Source organism: Copadichromis virginalis, linkage group LG5 (assembly GCF_057382275.1).
Source record: "Copadichromis virginalis isolate Kocher_CV1m ecotype Utaka linkage group LG5, C_Virginalis_male_GT1.1, whole genome shotgun sequence".
NCBI lineage: Eukaryota > Metazoa > Chordata > Actinopteri > Cichliformes > Cichlidae > Copadichromis > Copadichromis virginalis.
The window spans coordinates 24,743,269-24,763,134 of record NC_140622.1 but is presented as its reverse complement, the minus strand read 5'-3'; the positions used below and the strand labels follow the sequence as shown (position 1 = coordinate 24,763,134).

Genomic DNA, 19,866 nt, shown 5'->3' with positions numbered 1-19,866 from the left:
ATGGCTCTCTAATACTGGCGTGGGGTACACTGCCGCTTTCTCTCTTCGTAGACATTCCAGAATGTGTTGGGATATTAAACATTTCCTGTCATAGTGAGGATTAGGACAGGAGCCTTTGGGCAACTGTGCAGCCTGGATTTTCAGTATTCAATTACTCTATCGACATGGTTTGACAAAAGTCTTTGTATAAAACAACCTAAAATAAACTTTATTTGTTTATTGTCCTTTTTTTTAGATTTATTTCATTATTTTTGAAGTTAAACTGTGTGCGTTTTCAGCTTTCATGTGTGGGGGAGTTTCCATATGTATATGGTGTGGATGTTTTTGCACCACACTGAAGAATGATGTGTGGCATTCCTATCAGTCTCTCAGCGTGGACATGAATGCTCCCACTGACAGCAGAATCAGAGTTCACTCCCTGGTGCAGCATCCCGCTGTGCTGGGCAGCTCCTATCTGTCCCCCCTCTCACTTCGCAAGCTCGTCACAGAAAACTCACGACACAGAAAATTCACAGAACAAACAACCACTTTAACATCTCAGAGTCGGAGAGGGCTTTGTCTTCTCCTTGCATTTAACCGAATTTCAATCAAACGACGGCTGGGTTTCATCTTTGGAAATTATCGGCACGTGTTCCACACCTCGCTGTTTATTTTTCGTGTTATTTTTTTTTATTCCCCTGTTTTTTCTCCTCCTTTCCTGTAATTGAAAAAAAAAAAATCAACACAAAGAGACTCTCTATCGAGATGGAAATGAGAATATGATATTGTAAGTTACACACGGCATCTGTTTGCTCGAGATATGCTTGTGCATTGGAATGTGCAAGCTATTTCTTCAAGTGCCTGGCATTGATGGCCTCGCGGTTGCTGTAAAGATTGACAAAAATTCTCTGATTCGCAGTAAATGGGCTGCGGTGGCGAGGTGCCAAGTCTGTAATGGAATCCTGCAGCGTTCAGCAGTCCCGACAGGAGCTCGCGTCCATCCCAATCCCATAACCTATCCCGACAGCACACATTTTCCCATTACAGGCAGTGGAAAAGCCATCCACACTCAAACTGGTTGCTGTCATTGTGGGATATACAGCGTGTTTGGCTGGTTGAGGGAGGCAGTATATTTAGGGGTCATGGGAGTGAAGCTGTGCATGGCTGGGCAATAGGTATGAAACCAGAAGTGTGTTTTGTTGTTGGCCTTTTTTCATTTAGCAGCACAGCAGGTGTTGGAAAAAGGTACAGGCAAGGGCATCGAGGTTAGGCATTTCAGCCATCCTTACCTGAAGATTTAAGCTTGACGCCTGCTTTTTCTCTCTGGTCTTTTTTTCATTTTTAATATTCCATTTGAAGTAGACCTCTTGACCTTTCATCGCCACGATGAATTTTGCACATGTAAAAAACAAACAAACGAGCAAATTGGCGTTCTTTCAGCTGAAGAGGTGCACTTTAACAGGCAATCATCTCTCAAGCACGCAGCACATTTTCAACAAATCCCAGTAATATGATGCTGCAAGATACTTTTCAAATGATTCTTTGAAGCAGCATTCATGGCCATTGCATTTGCGTGAAACCATTTGGGCTGAATTCCTCATTATTGCATGACAGGGACACCTGCTGGGAGAGGAAAGAAAACAACGGCACTTGCTGAAGCCCAGCGAAAGGAGCTCAGTGGCAGAATTTCTAGAAATATAGAGGAGGAGGGGGAAAAAGGGGAACGGGAAGCATTTCTCTTGTTGAATCAAAGTGGGAAATGCATGCAGGTTCTGTTGTAGGGTGTCCTTATGATAAGGAGACGTGATAGGGAAAGTGGGAAGTCTGTGAGCTGGATAGGTATGGTGGATAGAGATTTTATTGCTGTTTTGATGAAGGAAGTTCACAAAGTTTTGTGAGGAACTTTTTTTTTCTGTTTTGCAGTTTTATGAAAGTGTTGTGTGTTTTGGAATGACAAGGATGTGTGTCTGTGTGTATTTGAGGGCCTTTGGGCTGTGTGAGTGGGCCGGGCCTCCACACACACGCACACACACACGTACATGGGATCAGAGGCAGAGCGGCTCTCACCCCTGCCTCCCTTTGATCTGTGTCCCCAGGCCTGCCTGCCCGCGCGGCGCTGCACCGTACCACGCACGCTGACACCATGCTCACCAGCGACTCCCCACAACTGTCTGAGAGAGATAAGCCAGGGGAGACTCCAAACTGTGCTGCTGCTCTTCCATTAGCTAGCGCAGACGCTTCTTTTAAAAATGGGATGAATTATTTTTAAGAAGCAAGCTCTGCCGTTGCCAAAAAAAAAAAAATGGAGAGGGGAAAATGTACGGAACAATCTGGAGCTCTGGCTTCATTCCGCCTCCCTCCCTGACTTCTAACAAGACATTCTGCACCTGAATACCAATGAGAGGGGGAGATTCATGTAGTCCCCCACATTATTAAAACTTGGGCATTAAGCCTCTCACCGGGCACTGTGTCAGCTGGCAGGCTCCACTGACAACAAATCAAAGGGGATGAGCACATAGCCTGCATTCATAGCTCAGCCACTCGCAGAGCAAGTGGGGGAATACATACTGGTTAATTAGAACTCCCATTAAAACAAATACTGTTTCAATTTGGCAAGTATAAAAAAAGATGTAAGAGGCTTTCAGAAAAAAGAGACCTGCTGTCGGCAGTTGCCAAGAAAATCCAGGGACTGTAAATCATATCCACTGGCTATACTGTTTCTGCACAGATTATTAGTGTTTGCTGTTGTTTTGCAACACTTTTGAACTCTGAGGAAAGATTTTCTGTCTGCGACACCGAAGACGTACCTCTGCGTGCGCTGGCCTTCTGCTTTGTGACAATACATCTTGTTTTTGTTTTCGCCGCTTGCAGACGAGTGTGACGTGACTAATAATTTTCTTGCTCAGCTTAAACTTGATGCTTTGTGTGTATAAGGAGCCACCTTTGCAGCATGCATGCAAACCTCGTTTTTTTCCCCCTTGCAGCAGAGACAGTGCTTTAGCTCTCTAGCCCCTGTTTATCTGAGCCATTTGTTGCTCTCTCCATCTTTCAGTCTCTTGAGCAGCCATGTGCTGCCATTTTCTCTTACGTTCCAAAATATCTTTGGTTGGAGCTTGGTGTATTCATAATCTATTTTTCACCTACCAACCTTCCTTCTCTCCGCTTGGCTTTTTGTCATCCAGCGATGCCTTGCCAATAGTGCTTTGCTCTCTCCCTCTCTCTTTCTCTCTCCCCACCTTCCGCTCTTGCTCCAACTCTCTCCCCTGGAGAGGCAGCTCTTCTCCCTACGCCCAGATGAAAGGCTATGGCGGACAATAAAAATGCTATTTAAATGCAAGGGTGTTTGTGTGCGGGTGAGAGATATTTCCTGCTGAAAGTGAGCTGCTGCATCCTGATAAATAGTAAATATAAGGGAATGTGATTTACATTTATCTTGCAGAGGCAGCCAATATGAATTTCAGTAAATCCTAGAAGATGGGGATTTAAGGAGGAAAAATGACTGAGACTGATTCACATGCTGTGTGTCCCACGCAGTTGAAATGCCTATAAGGTGGAGAGCGGCACTGCCTTTATGAAAGTATAGGCACAAATATCGATCCTATCTAAAATAGCTATTGCACACGGGTGTACGCAGTGTCACATGCTCATCTGGCGGGGATTTCCTTCCTCATACACAGACAATTTGAAGGTTACTTGTATCATCATAATGATAATAATAGTCATAATGTAATAATGTCTGCAGTAACAGCCTGCTTCACAGGTGAAGTGTCTGTGAGGCATATGCTGGGTGACCTGTCTCTTCGGGGTGAAGGGTCAGGGTTCAGGGGGTCATGGGATGGCTTGAGAAGAAGGAAGGCTACTTTGCTGTGAACCTGCCCCACTAGCCAGAGGTTTGGGATGTTGTCTAGCTGCATGTGGTTCCTTTTAGTTCCAGATGCCACTCTGACAGGTGCATGGCTGTGATTAATACTAGCTGACTTTTTTTTCCCTCTCACCCATTCTGTCCGTCCTTCTTTCTATTTCTTTCTCCCTGTCCCTCATTGGTTTATTGGCTCTCTCTCACTCTCTCTCTCTGTCCTCTAACCTTCATCGTCGTGGGCTCATTCTCGTGACCCCTTTGCAGAGTTTATACCGTGCTTCCAGCTTTCACAAGGGGGGATCGCAAAGAAAAGGAAAAACTTACTAAAAATAAGCTTCATTGCGTGTGCATCTCTGTCTCTCACTCCCTTCTACAGCCAGACAATAAGATGAGAATATGGGAGGTAGTTGGGTCCTCAGCTGGTTGTCTCATGCAGCAGCTCGCCCCTTCCAGTCTCCAGCTGAGAGCTATTTCACTATTTATTTACATGTAATTATGGCTATGAGGTGCAGATATTAACACTGTCAAGAACAATTTGACCTGACATTTTTCACTAGACCTGGCCCCTGCTGTTTTCAGCAAACAACCCCCACTCCTCCCCCCTCCTCTTCTTCTTCCTCCCTCTTCGTTTTTCTCCTTTCTCCCTCGATCAGCCTTGCTTCTTGCTTCTCTCACACACACACACACCAGGCCCTGCCTTGCTGAAACCACTCTCCTGGAATCAGAAAATCTGCCGTTTAATTTAGAAGAGGCGTTGGAGCAAGGTGCGGCGAGCTGAAGTCGGTGTGCATGTGTGTGCCCGCTTAGAAGGGGCCTCTCTTGTTCCCAGTGGCTGAATCCATCCCATAGTTACTCAAGCATATCACTAGCAGAGAATAGAGGATTGCTCCCCACACGTTCTCCAATTGCAGCCCAATAGACGGTATATTAACCTCTGGTTAGTGCGGGGCCAAGTTTATAGCTTATGCTGTGGGATGTTTAAGAGGGGAGTGGGGTGGGGGTCCTTTTTCCAACTTGAGCAGCTGTGCTTTCTGGAACGCTAAGGCCGCTATGAGCATTTAGCTTAATGGAAATTTGCAGTAACAGAGAGGGAGCGTGTCTAGCCTTTAAAATAAATATGAATTTTATTCCACTTCCGCTCATTTAAGCTTCCTTTGGTACGTGTGAACAGCTTCATGGAGCGCAGAGGGGAGACGCACAGGCGCAGAATGGCTAACATGTTGTGAGGAGTGACAGCTTGTTCCAGTGCCCGCTAATCGTCCTCATCTGTGCCTGACATGTCAATGCCCACATTCTGTCAGTGCCAATCAGCCACTTAATTGAACACAATTAGCACCCCACCACAACCCCCCATTTGCATTACATTCTTCAAAGGCCCATTTCTCTCCCTCCAGCACCAACCCCCCCACCACCACCACCATTCTACCTCTCACTCTGCTTCTGTCTCTTCATCCTGTGGCACTAGTGGAAGACACTTTTCAGTTTTTATGAATGTGCCGCGGCCAATTAACGCAGTGGCATGCAGGCCTGAGCCCGTCATCTGCTGCCTGCCACCATCCTGGCTTTCTGCTGCGGCCCCACACCACCCCTCGCGCCACCTCCACCGTGACCAAAACGCTTTAATTCAATTTATGCAATCACTGTTATTTTTAAATAGTCATTTTGTCTGCTCAGATGAGGGGCCTTACTGCCCGCTGGGCCGGCCTTCTCATGTGAGGGATGGGGGGAAGGGCGGGACGCTGTGTGAGCAGGAGTCGTCTGACTTGGAGGGGGGAGTCACTGATATTTTCATTTGTTATTTATTTCCTTCATTTTTTTTGTTTGGTTTCATGTTAAGTGTTTGATTAGGATTTTAAAAGATTTAAATCAAGTTTTCATGTAACATTTAATGACCTAACATAAGAAGTCTGTCTGTTCTTTGTGTCTTTCTATGTATTAAATACACACATTTCTATATAGTTAAGGTTTTATTTCATATTTTGACTGTTTCCAAAGTCAGACACTTTCCAGACTTCTGGGCTACAGAAATAAACACTATTCTCTTCCTGTAATCACACCCCGAGGACTGGCCTTCAAATATTGATCTGAAATTCAGTGTCATCACTGTGGATCTTTAATCGTTCTTTGCTGGAGTGAGTATCAGCCAGGCAGATCTGCTAAGGTGCACAATGTTATTCTGCACTACTCAGATAACTTAAAGACATTTGGAGTGCTCATTTTTCCCTGTCTGCCCCAGTGACCTCTGCCTAACTTAAAGGTACATCTTGGGGGCATTTTGATTTGGGCAGAACGGGGAGGTATCGGTGACAGAGGAACTAATCCAGTATTGCGCAGATTAAGAGTATTTGTGGAGCGGGGTGTGTTGGCGCTGGCGCTGGGAATGGAACAGAAGGGGCTCCTATCAGCTCTCCAGGCAGGCTAGCCCTCAGGCCAGTGCAGTCCTACAGGAGTCTTTGTACTTCCCAAAGCCTCCACTCTCCTCTCGCTCACGCTATATCACTCTCTCTGCTGCCCCCCTCGCCTTCTTTCTATAGGCTATCATATTCTCAGCACTCCATTTCCTCACTTTACACTTGTGAATTGGTGTTGTTTTAATCCAGTGCAAGGGTGCATTCTTCTTATTATCAGGTGCAGCAGGGACGACTGCTCCTATAAGGAGACACGAATGAGCTCCATTTCACTGCCTAACACAATGTAAAAAATTAAATAGTCGAAGTGGAATAATGTTGACTTTTATGATCTCGTAATGATTATAATGGCTGAAAGAAAACTCAGCTCTTCCGGCACATTCCCATTCTCTTTCTTTACTGTGTTTCTTTTCTCTCATTGTGTTTTTTTCTTGTATCACTTGCAGTGTTTCAGCTCCGTCTCTGTCACGTCGTTTTATTCCAGAGTGAAATCCAACAAAGAACAACTCGTCAAACATTCGCGCAAACAAAAAAATGTTACAAAAAAATGTAATTTGGCTGTTGAAGAAATTAGGGGAGGGGAGGGGGGTTTGAAAGGGCCTCTTTTTGTCTCAAGTGTGCTATTTATTTATCTGAAAGGATGCACATTGTATCCATTTACACTTCCCGCACTCACTTTGCCACAGGCTGGAGGGCTCAGAAGTTGAGAGAATTAATTACTTTTTTATTATTATTTATAAAGTAATCTATCTGTAGAGAGAGAGCAGAAAAGGAGGGGGGCGGGTGTGAAGGGAGGGGTGTTGTGCGCAAGAGGCAGGGAACGCCCTGGAGCATTGTCCTTTAAACTGGGTCCTGGCTCACATTATCTCCCAAACCAGCACTCACACAACATTAAACAACAAACGAACTCTGGGCTGCTGAGGACGCCGTATGCGAGGCGAAACAGGGAGTTGGGGGGGGGGGGGAGGCGGGTGCAGAGAAACAGGGAGAAACTCTGCTCTGCAAGAGCATGCTGTATGTATGGATGATAAATATAATGGCCTTTCCTCAACTCTAAAATTTGACAGGAATCCAAAGTCCTTTTCAACTCTTTATTAATACGCCCACGTGTTTAGTGACAACCATCAGCTTCCTGCCTTTTTTTTTTTGTTTTTTTAATTCAAGACAAAAAGCAGATCCCCCCGCTTTCTTAGAGTTCATTCATTAGCTAGAACTTAATATCTGCAGAGGCTGTTTCACGAGCCACACAGAAACAGAAATATGTCAATGTATCCAGCCACAAATGGCATTTACGAGTTTATGTGACAAAGTATCGTTTAACACTTGAACACTTAGGGGGGAAAAAACTTTATGGGAACATCAAAGTAGCAAAACCCACCAATTAAAACTGAACCGTGTGTCACATAAAATGCTGTAGGTGTGGGTGGAAGAAGCCACTCTGAACATACCTTTCCCCACTAAGAACACTTAAATTATAACTGAAAACTGTGCTTGAGATCCTCACAGATGCCAACACTTGTCAGCCTCTAAAGTGGCCGACCCATCTAAAATATCCTGCTAAAATAGCAATGCCGCAACGTGTCGCGATAAGAAGTCATTTCCTTTTGAAGAGCTTTTATGAGCGTGAATAATAATAGAGCCAGTTGTTGGCTGTCCTATTTCATAAGGAAGCAATGTAATCAAGCTTCAATTAACCAATAACTAAAATGGGCTCATGCCCTCCAGCTGTCTCTCTCAGGACATTTTACTAGCTCCCTTTTTTTTTCTTTTACTTTAAGGAACCCATCCAAACATAACCCTTCATCTTCCTCACATTGTGCACTTCATCTCCATATGGGAGGGAGCATCACATGTGTCCAGCATGAAGAGGGCTATGAATCTCCCTCTTATGGATACATGTCACATGCTTTGTTCGCAGATGTGGAGGGGACGGTGGGGGTTTCCTTACTGATAGAATTAACATGTGGAAATGACTAACCAGCCTTTATGTTTCTAATGTGCTTCGAGTGTTTCATATTTCTAGGGAGGCCCCTTTCTAAAGATATGATTAATTTGCAGAATATAGTTAATTTTCCCTCTGAGGGATAATCCTGGCGTGCAGCATCATTTGTGGACTGTTTTGGCTAGCTCCTGCGTTGGGTGTGTGGTTGCTACAAATGTGTATGCATGCGTCCGTTTGTGCATGCATGCAAACATATGTCTGCCTCTGTATCACCCCTGTGTAACCACCTCTATGATGGGCTAATTGGTTTAGCAGCCAAGGGGCCAAAGGCCAGTGCAGCATAGCAAAACTTAACATGAACCTGATGTTGAAAGGAAGGCTTCGCTGCTATAGGAGGGAAGCATGTGTGGGACAATTGCTTTTTTTTTTTTTTTACCACACACGCACACTCTACACTTAGGCTTTTTCACTTAACGAAACTCACAGCATGCGAAAACAAAATTTTTCACAGCGTTCTGGGCCACTGTGCTTCAGACTAGAGGAGCACCAGAAGTAATCTCTTACATTTTAATATATTGTGAGGCCTTCTTCTGACGAATGTCACATGCTATTACATTAATCTAGAATATTGAATTGGAAGCCTTTATGCACTGTGAATAATATACACACTGTAATATTCAGGCAAGCCTCAACCTGCACTATCAGCGGCCCGCTCAGTATGGTTTGTGGAGCCTACTTTGTGTGGGGATCTGAGGGGATCGTTTACCAGTTCCAACCCCATTACTATTCATGAGATGGGTAGGCTAGGGGCGAGGGATTAGGGACTCCCTTGGTGCTTGTTGTGCTGTAGGCTCGGGCTCAGGCCTCAGGCTCCAGGACAGGGGCTGTCTGGCAAGGATGGTGGGTCTATTATCACCCTGGGACCTGTCTGTCCCACAGCAGAACACTTACTGGCAGCGCCAGCTAATGGAAACTGTGTCTCTTGTTCCCTTTCTCCTTTTTTTAACCTCATCACCCTCCTGGTATCCTCCCTCCCCTCTGCTCTTTAAAAAAAGATGGGGAAGTTTCTCCCCTTTCCTATTTCAAAGTTGAAATGGTGTATTTCTATTGGCATCTTTACCGTGAAGTGCTGGGATGGCACTATACTTGCAAAAAAAAAAGTACTTTCCCTCAACTCTGTCAATGCTTTGATCCTCAATTTTCCAAGTTTCTAACATCCTTTTCCCCCCCCCTCCCCTCCAGGTGATGAGTATCCTGAGTAACCCTAGTGCTGTACCCTCCCAGCCCCAGCACGACTTTTCCATTTCCCCCCTGCACAGCAGCCTGGAGAGCTCCAACCCCATCTCAGCCAGCTGCAGCCAGCGCTCTGACACCATCAAGAGTGTGGACAGCCTGGCTTCCTCGCAGTCATACTGCCCTCCTACATACAGCGCCACCAGCTACAGTGTGGACCCCGTCACTGCAGGCTACCAGTATAGCCAGTATGGCCAGAGTAAGTAGACCCTTTATGTGTATACTGTTGTTGTTGCATAAGCAAATACTTTCATGTTTTTGTGACAAAAGCTGGTCGTTCTTCTCCGACCCCCTCTTAAGCTGACTAAATTTAAAAAGCCTATGAAGTGATGCCCAGTTCCCAGGCAGGAGAGCCTCCTGACCTTTGCACCCTGGTCGGTGGAGGCAGACACGTGCTCTTGATAAAGACCCCACCACCACCTCCACACCACAACCATCCATTTACAGAGCTGCCTTAGTCACACCCCACTCCACTTGGATGGGAAAGAGAAGAGGGCCACTTCAAAGAACGGCACACCCTCAGGGGCCACAGTGTCCTCTTGCCCACCTCTCTTTCCCTCTTTCTCCTATTTTGATCACACATGCACACACCCTCAGGGCAGGAAAGAGTTTGCTTTATTAGATTAGCATAATTGACTGATGCTGTCACAGCCATTCACAAGAGGTAAAATGAAGCCCACTTCCTGAACAAACCAATGCAGCATTGGCTAGCTGACATTTGTTTGTATTTATTTTCAGGTTCTGGTGGTGATCTGATGCTTTTGTGCATCTGGTGATTTTCTTTTCCGAAATGTGTTTGTGTTATGCGTGAGTGCGGGCGAGCGCGTGCCAATCTGTCACGTTTTTATGTGTGCGCACCAGTGTTTTTGTCAGCAGCAAGAAACTGATGGCAGTGCGGATGTGAGCTGATGTGAGGTTAATTAAGATGGTGATTGAGCACAGTGGATGGGTAATGAATGGAAGAGAGAGGAGAGGAGCTGCTGTCTGAGGATGAAAATGATCGGCCATGTGGAGTGTGGAGGGCATGAAATCAGAGATGCCAAGTGTAATGAAGACTGGCACACAGAACACACACGGGGAACTGTCTGAGTGACAGCATGGAGACTTTACCAGGATGCACATGCTCTGTGCCAGCAGCATGCCAACCTCAGACAAGGGACAGGGGAGGGGTTTTTATCTTTCACTCTCTCTGTGTGAATTGTTTTTCATTTGACTCATTCTCTTCTGCCACAACTTGTTTCAGCCTTAATCAGAGGAATGAAATGAGAGTGAATAGGACATATGTCCCAGGAATCTACCACCTGTCTAACGTTTGTTTGTTTTTCCTTTCTGTATTCTTTTGTTTGTTTGTCTGTGTGTATAGCTGCTGTAGACTACCTGGCTAAAAATGTGAGCTTGTCCACCCAGAGGAGGATGAAGCTTGGAGACCACTCGGCAGTACTGGGGCTGCTGCAGGTGGAGACGGGACAGGCTTACTGAAGCCACTCGGGACAAACCCTGCACCTCTCTCTATTTCGCCCTCTGCCACCCTCCTCCATGCTCCATCAAGTCTGGACTGCAACTCCAGCTCGTCTATCTGCAGCTCGGCCATGACATCAGTGAACAGACGCGCGCCCTCACTCTGTACCAGAGAAAGTGACGCTTGTGAGAGAGTGAAAAGTCCCTTTTTGGGAATGGAGCTAAACTTTTCACACCACCAGGCGGCTCTGCACCCTTTCTCCCCACCCTTTGGGCATAATTGCCCGCTCCTTGTACTCATGTCCCAGCCTCAGACCTGTTTGTTTTACTCAGTGGGCCAAAAAGGACCACCAGATGACCAAAGGATGGTCAACTTCATTGGCCCAGATTCCTCCTTTTCATGGCTGCAGTCCAGCACACATTTAGAGCCATCAACAACATGTACTTTTGACCTTGCTGTTCATAGTAGTTAACAAAGCCAATATCATTTGAACGACTCTTCTTCTTGTTCTTTTTTGATATTGTTAAGACTATTGTTGCTGTTATATGATTATGGTTAATGTGATTTCTGTTGTTCTTTGATTCCATTCGTATCTCTTTTCTCCGTTAGATGTCGGTGTGTAAAACACAGAGAATGACTGAGATGATCTGGGAGCGATGCATGTTTGCGTGTCGACACACAGTCACACAAAAGAGGATGATTGTTTTCCAAGCTGCTGTTCCTCTGCCTGTTCCCTGAGCTCAAATATTCGTGAGCGATTTGACCTTCCCACTTTCATATTCGTCTTGACATTCCTAAAGAACTTGGCCATACTGTGGGAAGTCTGGCTGGCTGGATTCTGCAGGGAATTAAAGCAGCGTTTTGGCGGCCAATAGCTTTCCCCTTGTAACCTCCATCCCATCCTTAGTGGTGGTCCATAGGGAGGAGGGCATTGTTTGCAAAAACAGGATTGGGGAAATTAATGTATTTTGAAATATGGACCTTGCCAAGCTCAACCACCCCCTCATACGAACACACACACACACACACACACACACACACACACACACACACACACACACACACACACACCTCCCCATTCCTCCCAAATCCCATCTGCCAGGGAATCCTGTGTGACTTAAACAGTGTGAAGCAGATTAAATCACACGAATATAATGTCAAAGCTAATTCACAGTGACCCTTCTCATCACTAGCCAGTATTTCAGGTTTTTTTATAGCATAATTAGCACATTTTGTAAATGCACACTGTGTTGGCTTTCCACCTTTCGACTAAATTCCTTCAGAACATTCCTCAGCCTCCATCTCCAACATACTATAGGCATTCCAGCATTCTCTGTTATGAGATTAAAAAGTAGACAAGCTGTGCCATTCACATGCACTCTGGAAAATCATATAATCCAGTCAGTTGTGAAAGGGCACAGGTAACTCCGCTGATTGGCCCCCTTCTCTGGTTTGGACCAGAGCCACGTCTAATCCTCCACTTTCACATACTCACCCAAATGTACAAAAAAGACGAAAAAAAAAGTTTAATAATAGTGGATATGAGACATTTGTGTAGCACGCGTTGTTGACTTGATCCAGGACCAGCTGTTCCCTTGAGATGAATGTGATATTTTTCATTGACATCAGTGTGATTATTATGACAGTTAATGCTCAAGAAAGGATCTGGTCCTTCGTCGCCTTTAAAATCTGAAAAAATGTACAGTAGCTGGAGCAGATTGTGTATCGTTTCTTTATAAAGAGTATGTTTTATACTAAAACAACACTGAGTGGTAGGTAAGCAAGGGATCTGTGGAAGGAAATGTTTTGGTTTTCTTTTTCTGTTTCCTTTTTAATGTATTTAATTGGTTTACTTGTTTCAACCAAAAGTTTTGAGTCTGTTTTTTTTTCTGACCCAGGTAAGAATTGATTTGTATAAATTAGTAAAATATAAATTCCACTGAAAATGTTCCAATTAAAATGACATTTAAGAGGGTAAAACTGAGCTTGAAGGAAAATGAAAGCTTGGTGTCACAGACAGACTCCCCCTGAACCACAGGACCGCTGTATATTTAAAAGTTGGCTGAATTAAACATCTTCGGGGTGTTTTTGACCGCCTGTTTTACAGACTGAGTATAAAAGCTATCACTGGACCAAGGACCTAACACACCTGAGCCTTCGGTGTGTGACTCTGCCAATGGACCAGCGTGATGATGATGATAATGATGATGATGATAATAATGCCAGAGACAACAGGCTTTCTACTCTGGGAATTTGTTGGATTTGTGGACCAATAAGACTTCAGGAGAAAACGTCAAAGTAATGCTGACTCCGCACTGAACCGCAGCAGTTGCTGCTCCAACTGCTTCACTTAGACGCCTCACTCATGTGTATATTTTAAAAAGGAAGAGTTTTAGAATTGTCTTTAGTGTATCAAACCCATTTCTAACACTCGCATCAATAAACATTCGGGTATTTAAGGCATACAACTCCTTCCCTCCCAGCCCTCCCCCTTCCTCCTCCCGTCTGTTTGACCCTTAACCTGTTTAGTTGCTTTTTGACATCTGTGCTTTGCTTTACTCCTTTTTCTGTTCCGCATGTGTGTATATTATCATGGTATAATTTATTCTGCTGTATGAAGTATTAGAGTAGTGGGAAACTTGTATTGGTATTTACTACCTTCAGCCTGTTGGTGTGTTTACTGTAACACTGGCGTAACTGTTATCAATTAAAGATCCAAAACAGAGTTGAGCCTTTTGTCTCTTATTTCTGTCCTGTGCAGGTTATTTTAACGTTTATTATGAGACGAGTCAGTAATGAGCCTTTTTATTTATCCATTGCTTCTTTCAGTTTTTACATGTACTACATATGTACATACATATTCAGTATAGACAATAACCATTTTATCCAGCCAATCAACTATCTGGTTTTTCCAGCCTTTCTCCCATTTATATAATTTTGGACTGACTGACTGACTTTGATTAGGTAAGACAAGCCATTTAAATTGTGACCTTGGGCTCTTGGAAATTGTGGCAAGCCTTTTTAGTATTTTCTAAGATTTAAAAGGGCTAATAAAATAAAAATAAATTGATGGAAAATATATTTCAGACAGATTAATTACAGGCCTGGTGTAAATCTGTGTGCATCTGCAAAATCTTAAATCAGCCCTAACCGCATGCTTGTAGTCTGAGCATGTAAGTTCAAGCACATTTGCGGGGGTCACCAGTGACTGTTCCAGCGATATGATTAGAGAGTGATGAGAGCTCAAATGTCCCAGACGAGGAGACGCAGACTGAAAGTGTGTCTAGCTGCAGCTGTAGGAAGTAATTCATTCTACCCGCTGACCAGCAGCGCTCGCCTCTCCCTCCGCTTGCCGGGGAATGCAGTCTGCAAATCTCTGCGGTATGGTGTGAATGTAGGGGAACTAACCGGTGTAGTGTGGAAGCATCCGCTGTGCTTTATATTACACGTCAAAACAGTGGAGCTCATTCACTTGTAGCCATCAGGCACTGCTGGAGGTATGTCAAACCCGCCTTAGGTACGTTCATTCATTCATTTAACAAATCTCAAACATGCTGGATATGTGTGCAGTCGCCGCAGCAAGAAAATCTTCGTACATAGTCTTGTCTAAACTAGTAAATCATGCCAAGATGCACCGTGAGAGATGTATATTTACTTTCTGTACGCCACAAATTGACAACAAATACTTTGCATTTTATTTGCAATTAAATGTGAACTAATTAAAGGCATCACTAATCAAAATTATTAACATCATCACCATCAAATTGTATTAGCAGATAAATCTGAAGCTAAATGAAGTCAGTACTGCTTGTGTTATCAAGGGGTACCTATCATTCCTATTTCATATTTTCATACTCAGTGAGTATAAACTGATACATAACGTTTAGGATTCCCTTCACAGATTCAAATCAGCACTGAAATGCAGCGTTATCGCCACGTTATATCATCAAGGCTCAGTTAAATTTGATGCAAATGTTAATTCTCTTGAATATCTAATTACAAAACATATATTGTGGGGGGAAAAAATAGTGTTCTTGGGTGCTGGATTAGCATGCCAATGAGGCAGGTCAATTAGTTAATCGATTTCAAAGCAAGTTTTTGATATGAGGTCATTCTGAGGAGACTGGGGGGCTTTCAATGGATCCTCTGAACATATCAAATATGCATTGTGGCTCTTTGCCTGCTGCGTGTCATCCTTCATATATTCCTCTAAAAGTTTGTGTTCTGGTTGTCCAGATTAGACCTTGGCATGTGCTACGGTTGTCCCCTTTGCTCCAGCTTGTCTCCTGAGGTGCCGGCCTGGGAGTTTTGTCTCCCTCGGGTCTGCTGTCACTCAGACTGGACGAGGTGGCAGCTCAGGCAGTGGTGTGTGGGAGAGCTTTATGACATTTCCCTCATCTCCTGCTTTGATCCCCTAATTGATTGACTACAGGAGCAGAGGATAAACAGAGCCCACAAGAGCCGATTCCACTCGCCTCTCTGGAGTGGTTTAGATAAAGTGTAGAGGCCCGAGCGCTCCATTCCTCCTCTCCCCTCCTCTATATGGACATACGGCCATTGAAGGTAGCTCTATGCCATGGTAGCTTAGCTGTGGGCTGTGTCCTCAGGCCCAGTGCTTGCCTACTGCCCCTGTGCATAAATGGCTGCCAGTAATGGGGTTGTTTAGATCACAGGGATGGAAATGAAACTCCTGAGCCTTGCTGTAGAGACCAGGAGGCCCTATCACTCATGCAGCAGTGATAGAGAATTCACAGCGTCAGCCTGGTCATACTTTCAAAATGAGCCATGGAATAGAGGCTCTGATTCAGATCTTATTTAGGACCCAGCTCCTGAACCTGGCCATGCTGTGATAAATAACCTTCTGCTGAAGACTCAGGAAAGCCGTGAAGAGGAAGAACGCAAACAGCCAGTTAGGAAAAAAAAAACAACAACAAGCCAAAAAGTCTCAGATTTAAAGAAAATGTGTGTTTGAAAATATGACTTTAGAATGATTTAAACCAGATATGATAATTATATTCTAATTTTTCAAATTTGTCTTCAGAAAGAGTTCAGATCCGTGTGCAGGTATGCTAAGAAATGATTAAGAGATGCTCTGGGGTCTTGGTTTTATTCTTTGAGATTATGTGTCATAGGGAGTAAAAAAGCTCCCAGCTGTCGCCATGAAAGCACTTACAGTATAATAATCCCCCAAATCCTGTAATTATGCCAGCATACGCTGTGTACCTGAGCCTCAGCTTTGTGCTCGTCACCTCAAGGATCCCACTGACACAGACACAGACGCACAGCTTGCCATGCACATATCTCCTTCCCAACCATGTATTTTGCATAGGGAGAAAATCTTATTTTCAGAACATTTTAGGTATTTTGAATTTCATGGTTACCCCTCTCAGGTATTATAGATAGATAATCTGTCATGTATAAGTAAAAAAAAAAAAAAGAAAAAATCAGGAGCTCAAATAGGGGATTGTCTGATTTACCAGGAACCAAAATTATAGAATCTTTCACCAGCTATATTACATTTAATCAGCTAAGTAAGATCAATCTTCAATTCATTACATTTTATTCATATAGAACCAATTCAGATTGCAATACTTGAAATGCACATGTGCACATATATGCACATCCATGCACACCTCCCTTAATTCATTTTTTTTAAACAAAGACAAAAAAAGTCCAAGTAAAGTTGTAAATCTAAGAAATCGGAGCTAGATAAAAATCACTGTGAAGCCAAGCTTGATTTACATTTAAAATCTGAGCTGTGTTCTCAAACTAATTAATATTAATAACAAAAATGGAAATGAGTGCAGTGGAGGCCCATAAGTGAAGAACAAACTGGGTGCATTCAGTCAGGAGATTCATATACAAGCCCTTTCTCAGGAGAAGTGGGCTCTAAACAGGCGTGACGGCAGGGCATAGACCGCCATACACAGAGACAATTTTTCTAGATAATAGCCTATCACGCAGGATACAATTTAAATTAAAAAATGCAATTTTCACCTTGAAATGAACAAATGATTACAATTTCTATACAAATTAAGGCATCCAGGCTGTGCCTCAGTACTGTGCCAAGGCCATGAAACCTGACATAATTACCATGAAATACATTTTCAAATATTTGTATTTTGTCCATCGCTTTAAAACATGCCACTCTGCCTTCTGTGGGTTTGTGATCTCACCTTCTGGGGGAAATACATAAAAAAGAGAGAAAATCATCAGAGATGAAAAGCTCTTCAACAGGAGAGATAAAAATGTAGGGGGAAAAAAAAAACAACCTCCCATACACACAGTAAATCAGCGCAACTCGGCACAGCGCCCCTGGAGCTATCTCTAAAAGCCAAATTACTGCTACTTATCTAAGGAATCATATCTACTAGTTATCTGCTCCTGAGATAGGCTCCTCTCTCTCTCTTGTGCCTTGTGCTCATCGCCAGAAAAGCTATTTATTTGTGATTACAGACACCCTTTGAATAAAAGATGTTTGTGTTTGAGATCCAAAGTTTTCGCAGATTCTGAACTCCTGAGATTCTTCAGAGAGGAGAGTATTGAAGGCAGAACACCTTATTTGGGCAGGGTTGCTGGGGGTGGTCTGCTGCAGAGAGAGGGATGAAAGTGTAGCCGATGGGAAATATGAGACAAGACCTCAAACTTCTCTTACTCTTCATATCACATATGCTTTCAGAGGGGATTCATACTGAGATGAGGTGTCGAATTGACTTTAAATGCAGAACCTTATGCTGGAAACACATGGAGACAGGAAGTTCTGGCAGGTATTTTGTAGAAAGCTGCCAAAAGCTGCTAAGTTTGGAGTTTTGGGGAGTTTCTCTTCTCGCAGATATTAATGCCCTTAACTAGGAGGAATCACAGGAAAGCAAATTTTTAATGCGGTGGTACAGAAATGCAGTTAAAAAGTGTCTAATACTAGCAGTGGGTTTCTTTTGTCCACTACAATCTAAAATAGTCCAATGGCAATCTTTTTGCAGGGCTTCAAAACATGTTCACCTCCCCTTAGAAACACTTAACAACATGTGCAGTAGGGAGCGAACATTTTAAACTACTACACCAATATATATGCTCATTCCCTAAGCAAAGCAATGTAAGTACAAGACTCAGAGCTATTATACAGTTTACTAATCTTAAATGCCTCTTTTTTCCTTCCATTTCTTCCATTCCCTCTTTTGCCCTCCATCTGTTGAAGTCCCTCAGCCAGAGAGGCGCACATCAGATTTCAATAGTTGACCTCTTAATGCTGAGGTCAGTGCTGCACCGGCAGCGATTTCACACTCAAGATGAAAGGGAAATGAACACTGAGGATGCTGGGGTGGGGTGGGGGGTGACATAGGGCCCTGACCACTTTGGCCATTGCCACTCTAACCGCTTCACTGCACCGGGCTGGAATCTGAGGTGAGTCCAAGAAGAGGTGCTGAGATTGAGGTTTGCCACCTGTATAACAATAGGCGAAGCCACCGACCTAGACTAGATATGCACCGATTGTTTTTCTTTTTTCTCAGCAGCGATAAAACTTAGTTGCACTGTTGATTTCTGGTGCAACGAAGGAACTAGTCAGACGACAGAAGAAGACGCACATGAAGTAACTCCACTAGCATCTCCAGAACTGGAGAGATGAGCTCCTATGCATCTGAAATTCCTACGAGAACTCTCTGTTGTCACAGTCGTACGAGGTACTGAACCCCAGCATAGTGTTCTTTTCCACCAATGAGCCCGGGCCCCGATGCTCGCCCTGATGTTTGCCGTCAGACTCCCGGCCTGCCCGCCCAGTTACAAGCGCTCATTACCGGTAGATTTCTCAGAAGCCATTATTGAATGAACACTGAGACAAGGCTAGCAGTGAATGGACAGTTTGGTTACACCGCCATGAGGCTTGAGCTCCTCAGAGTAATGTACCGCTTAAGTACCTGTCAGCTTTATAAAGGAGGGAGTAGACTGTGTAAATGTGTGTGTAAATAGAGTGTCAGATCAGGACCCCAGGGAGTGGAGGTGGGGAGCGTGCATGTGTGTCTGTGCATGTGTATGCTCTTTTGTTCGGCGGTGCATGTGTGTGTTAGCGAGTGTGCATGTGAGTGTCACAATAATGATCATTTAACCCTCCTCAGCATTCCCCAGGGCTCCACGTTCCCCTTTCGACTTCATAGTGCTCCAGGCTCTCGCTCTCTCTCGCTCTCCCTCTCTCTCTCCCTTTGCCTCTTCTGTCTGCTTCTCACGGCTAGGCACAGTTGGGGAGCAGCTCCTTATTCATTCATGAGAGAAGCACCGGATAAATAAAAAGGTTCATTACTGTGCTAAAGTGTTACTAATGACATGTACCTGCCACTGAGCACCTCCGAAAATCTAATGTGACACACTAGAATGGAAAATCTATTCTGCTGCACCAAGGCCTCCAATGGCGCTAGCACATACTCTATGGAAATTTCTCTCCGCTTGCCCTCCAATTGTGTCTCTCTAAAACCAATATTTACAATCCCATAGCCATTATGTCCTACTACGCCCTCTGCGCCTGCTGTTGCGACCTTCATATTAGCTGAAAATTGGACTTTGCAAACTTAGCAGGGGAGAAGAGACTCTTCACATAGAGAGGGGGCAGCACCGGGAGACTCAGCATGAGGTGCGGGGTCCTTCTCGACTCCCCTGCTGCCCCAAACCCTAAACTGACAACGGCCAACTAAATGCTAAACAAAAATACAGTGAAATCTCTCCATGATGCATGCCATCATTAAGTCTCCTCCATGTAAATGCTGTAATAATAAAAATGCTAATAAAAGACACCCTGAGTGCCTTTTATTCACCTTAAGGTTACACTGTGTTTCACTTGAGACGTGACTTCTCTTTTGACACTCATAATGTGTCACCGGATCACCAGCCCTAGGTTCATAGACTATGCAAATAAGCCTGATGGCAGCATTTAACCAGT

The 19,866-nt window shown here is 44.2% G+C and overlaps 1 protein-coding gene across 2 annotated transcripts in view; it reads left to right on the top strand.

The window, feature by feature from the left end:
* Positions 1–12,701, top strand: part of pax7a (paired box 7a) — a 42,787-nt gene extending 30,086 nt beyond the window's left edge. For both annotated transcript variants that reach the window (XM_085456929.1, XM_085456928.1), the window contains exons 8-9: positions 9,431–9,680; positions 10,845–12,701. In XM_085456929.1, the coding sequence (XP_085313055.1) occupies positions 9,431–9,680; positions 10,845–10,960 (366 nt within the window). In that variant the 3' untranslated portion in view covers positions 10,961–12,701. The remainder of the gene's footprint in view (positions 1–9,430; positions 9,681–10,844) is intronic.
* The last annotated feature ends 7,165 nt before the right edge of the window (positions 12,702–19,866 follow it).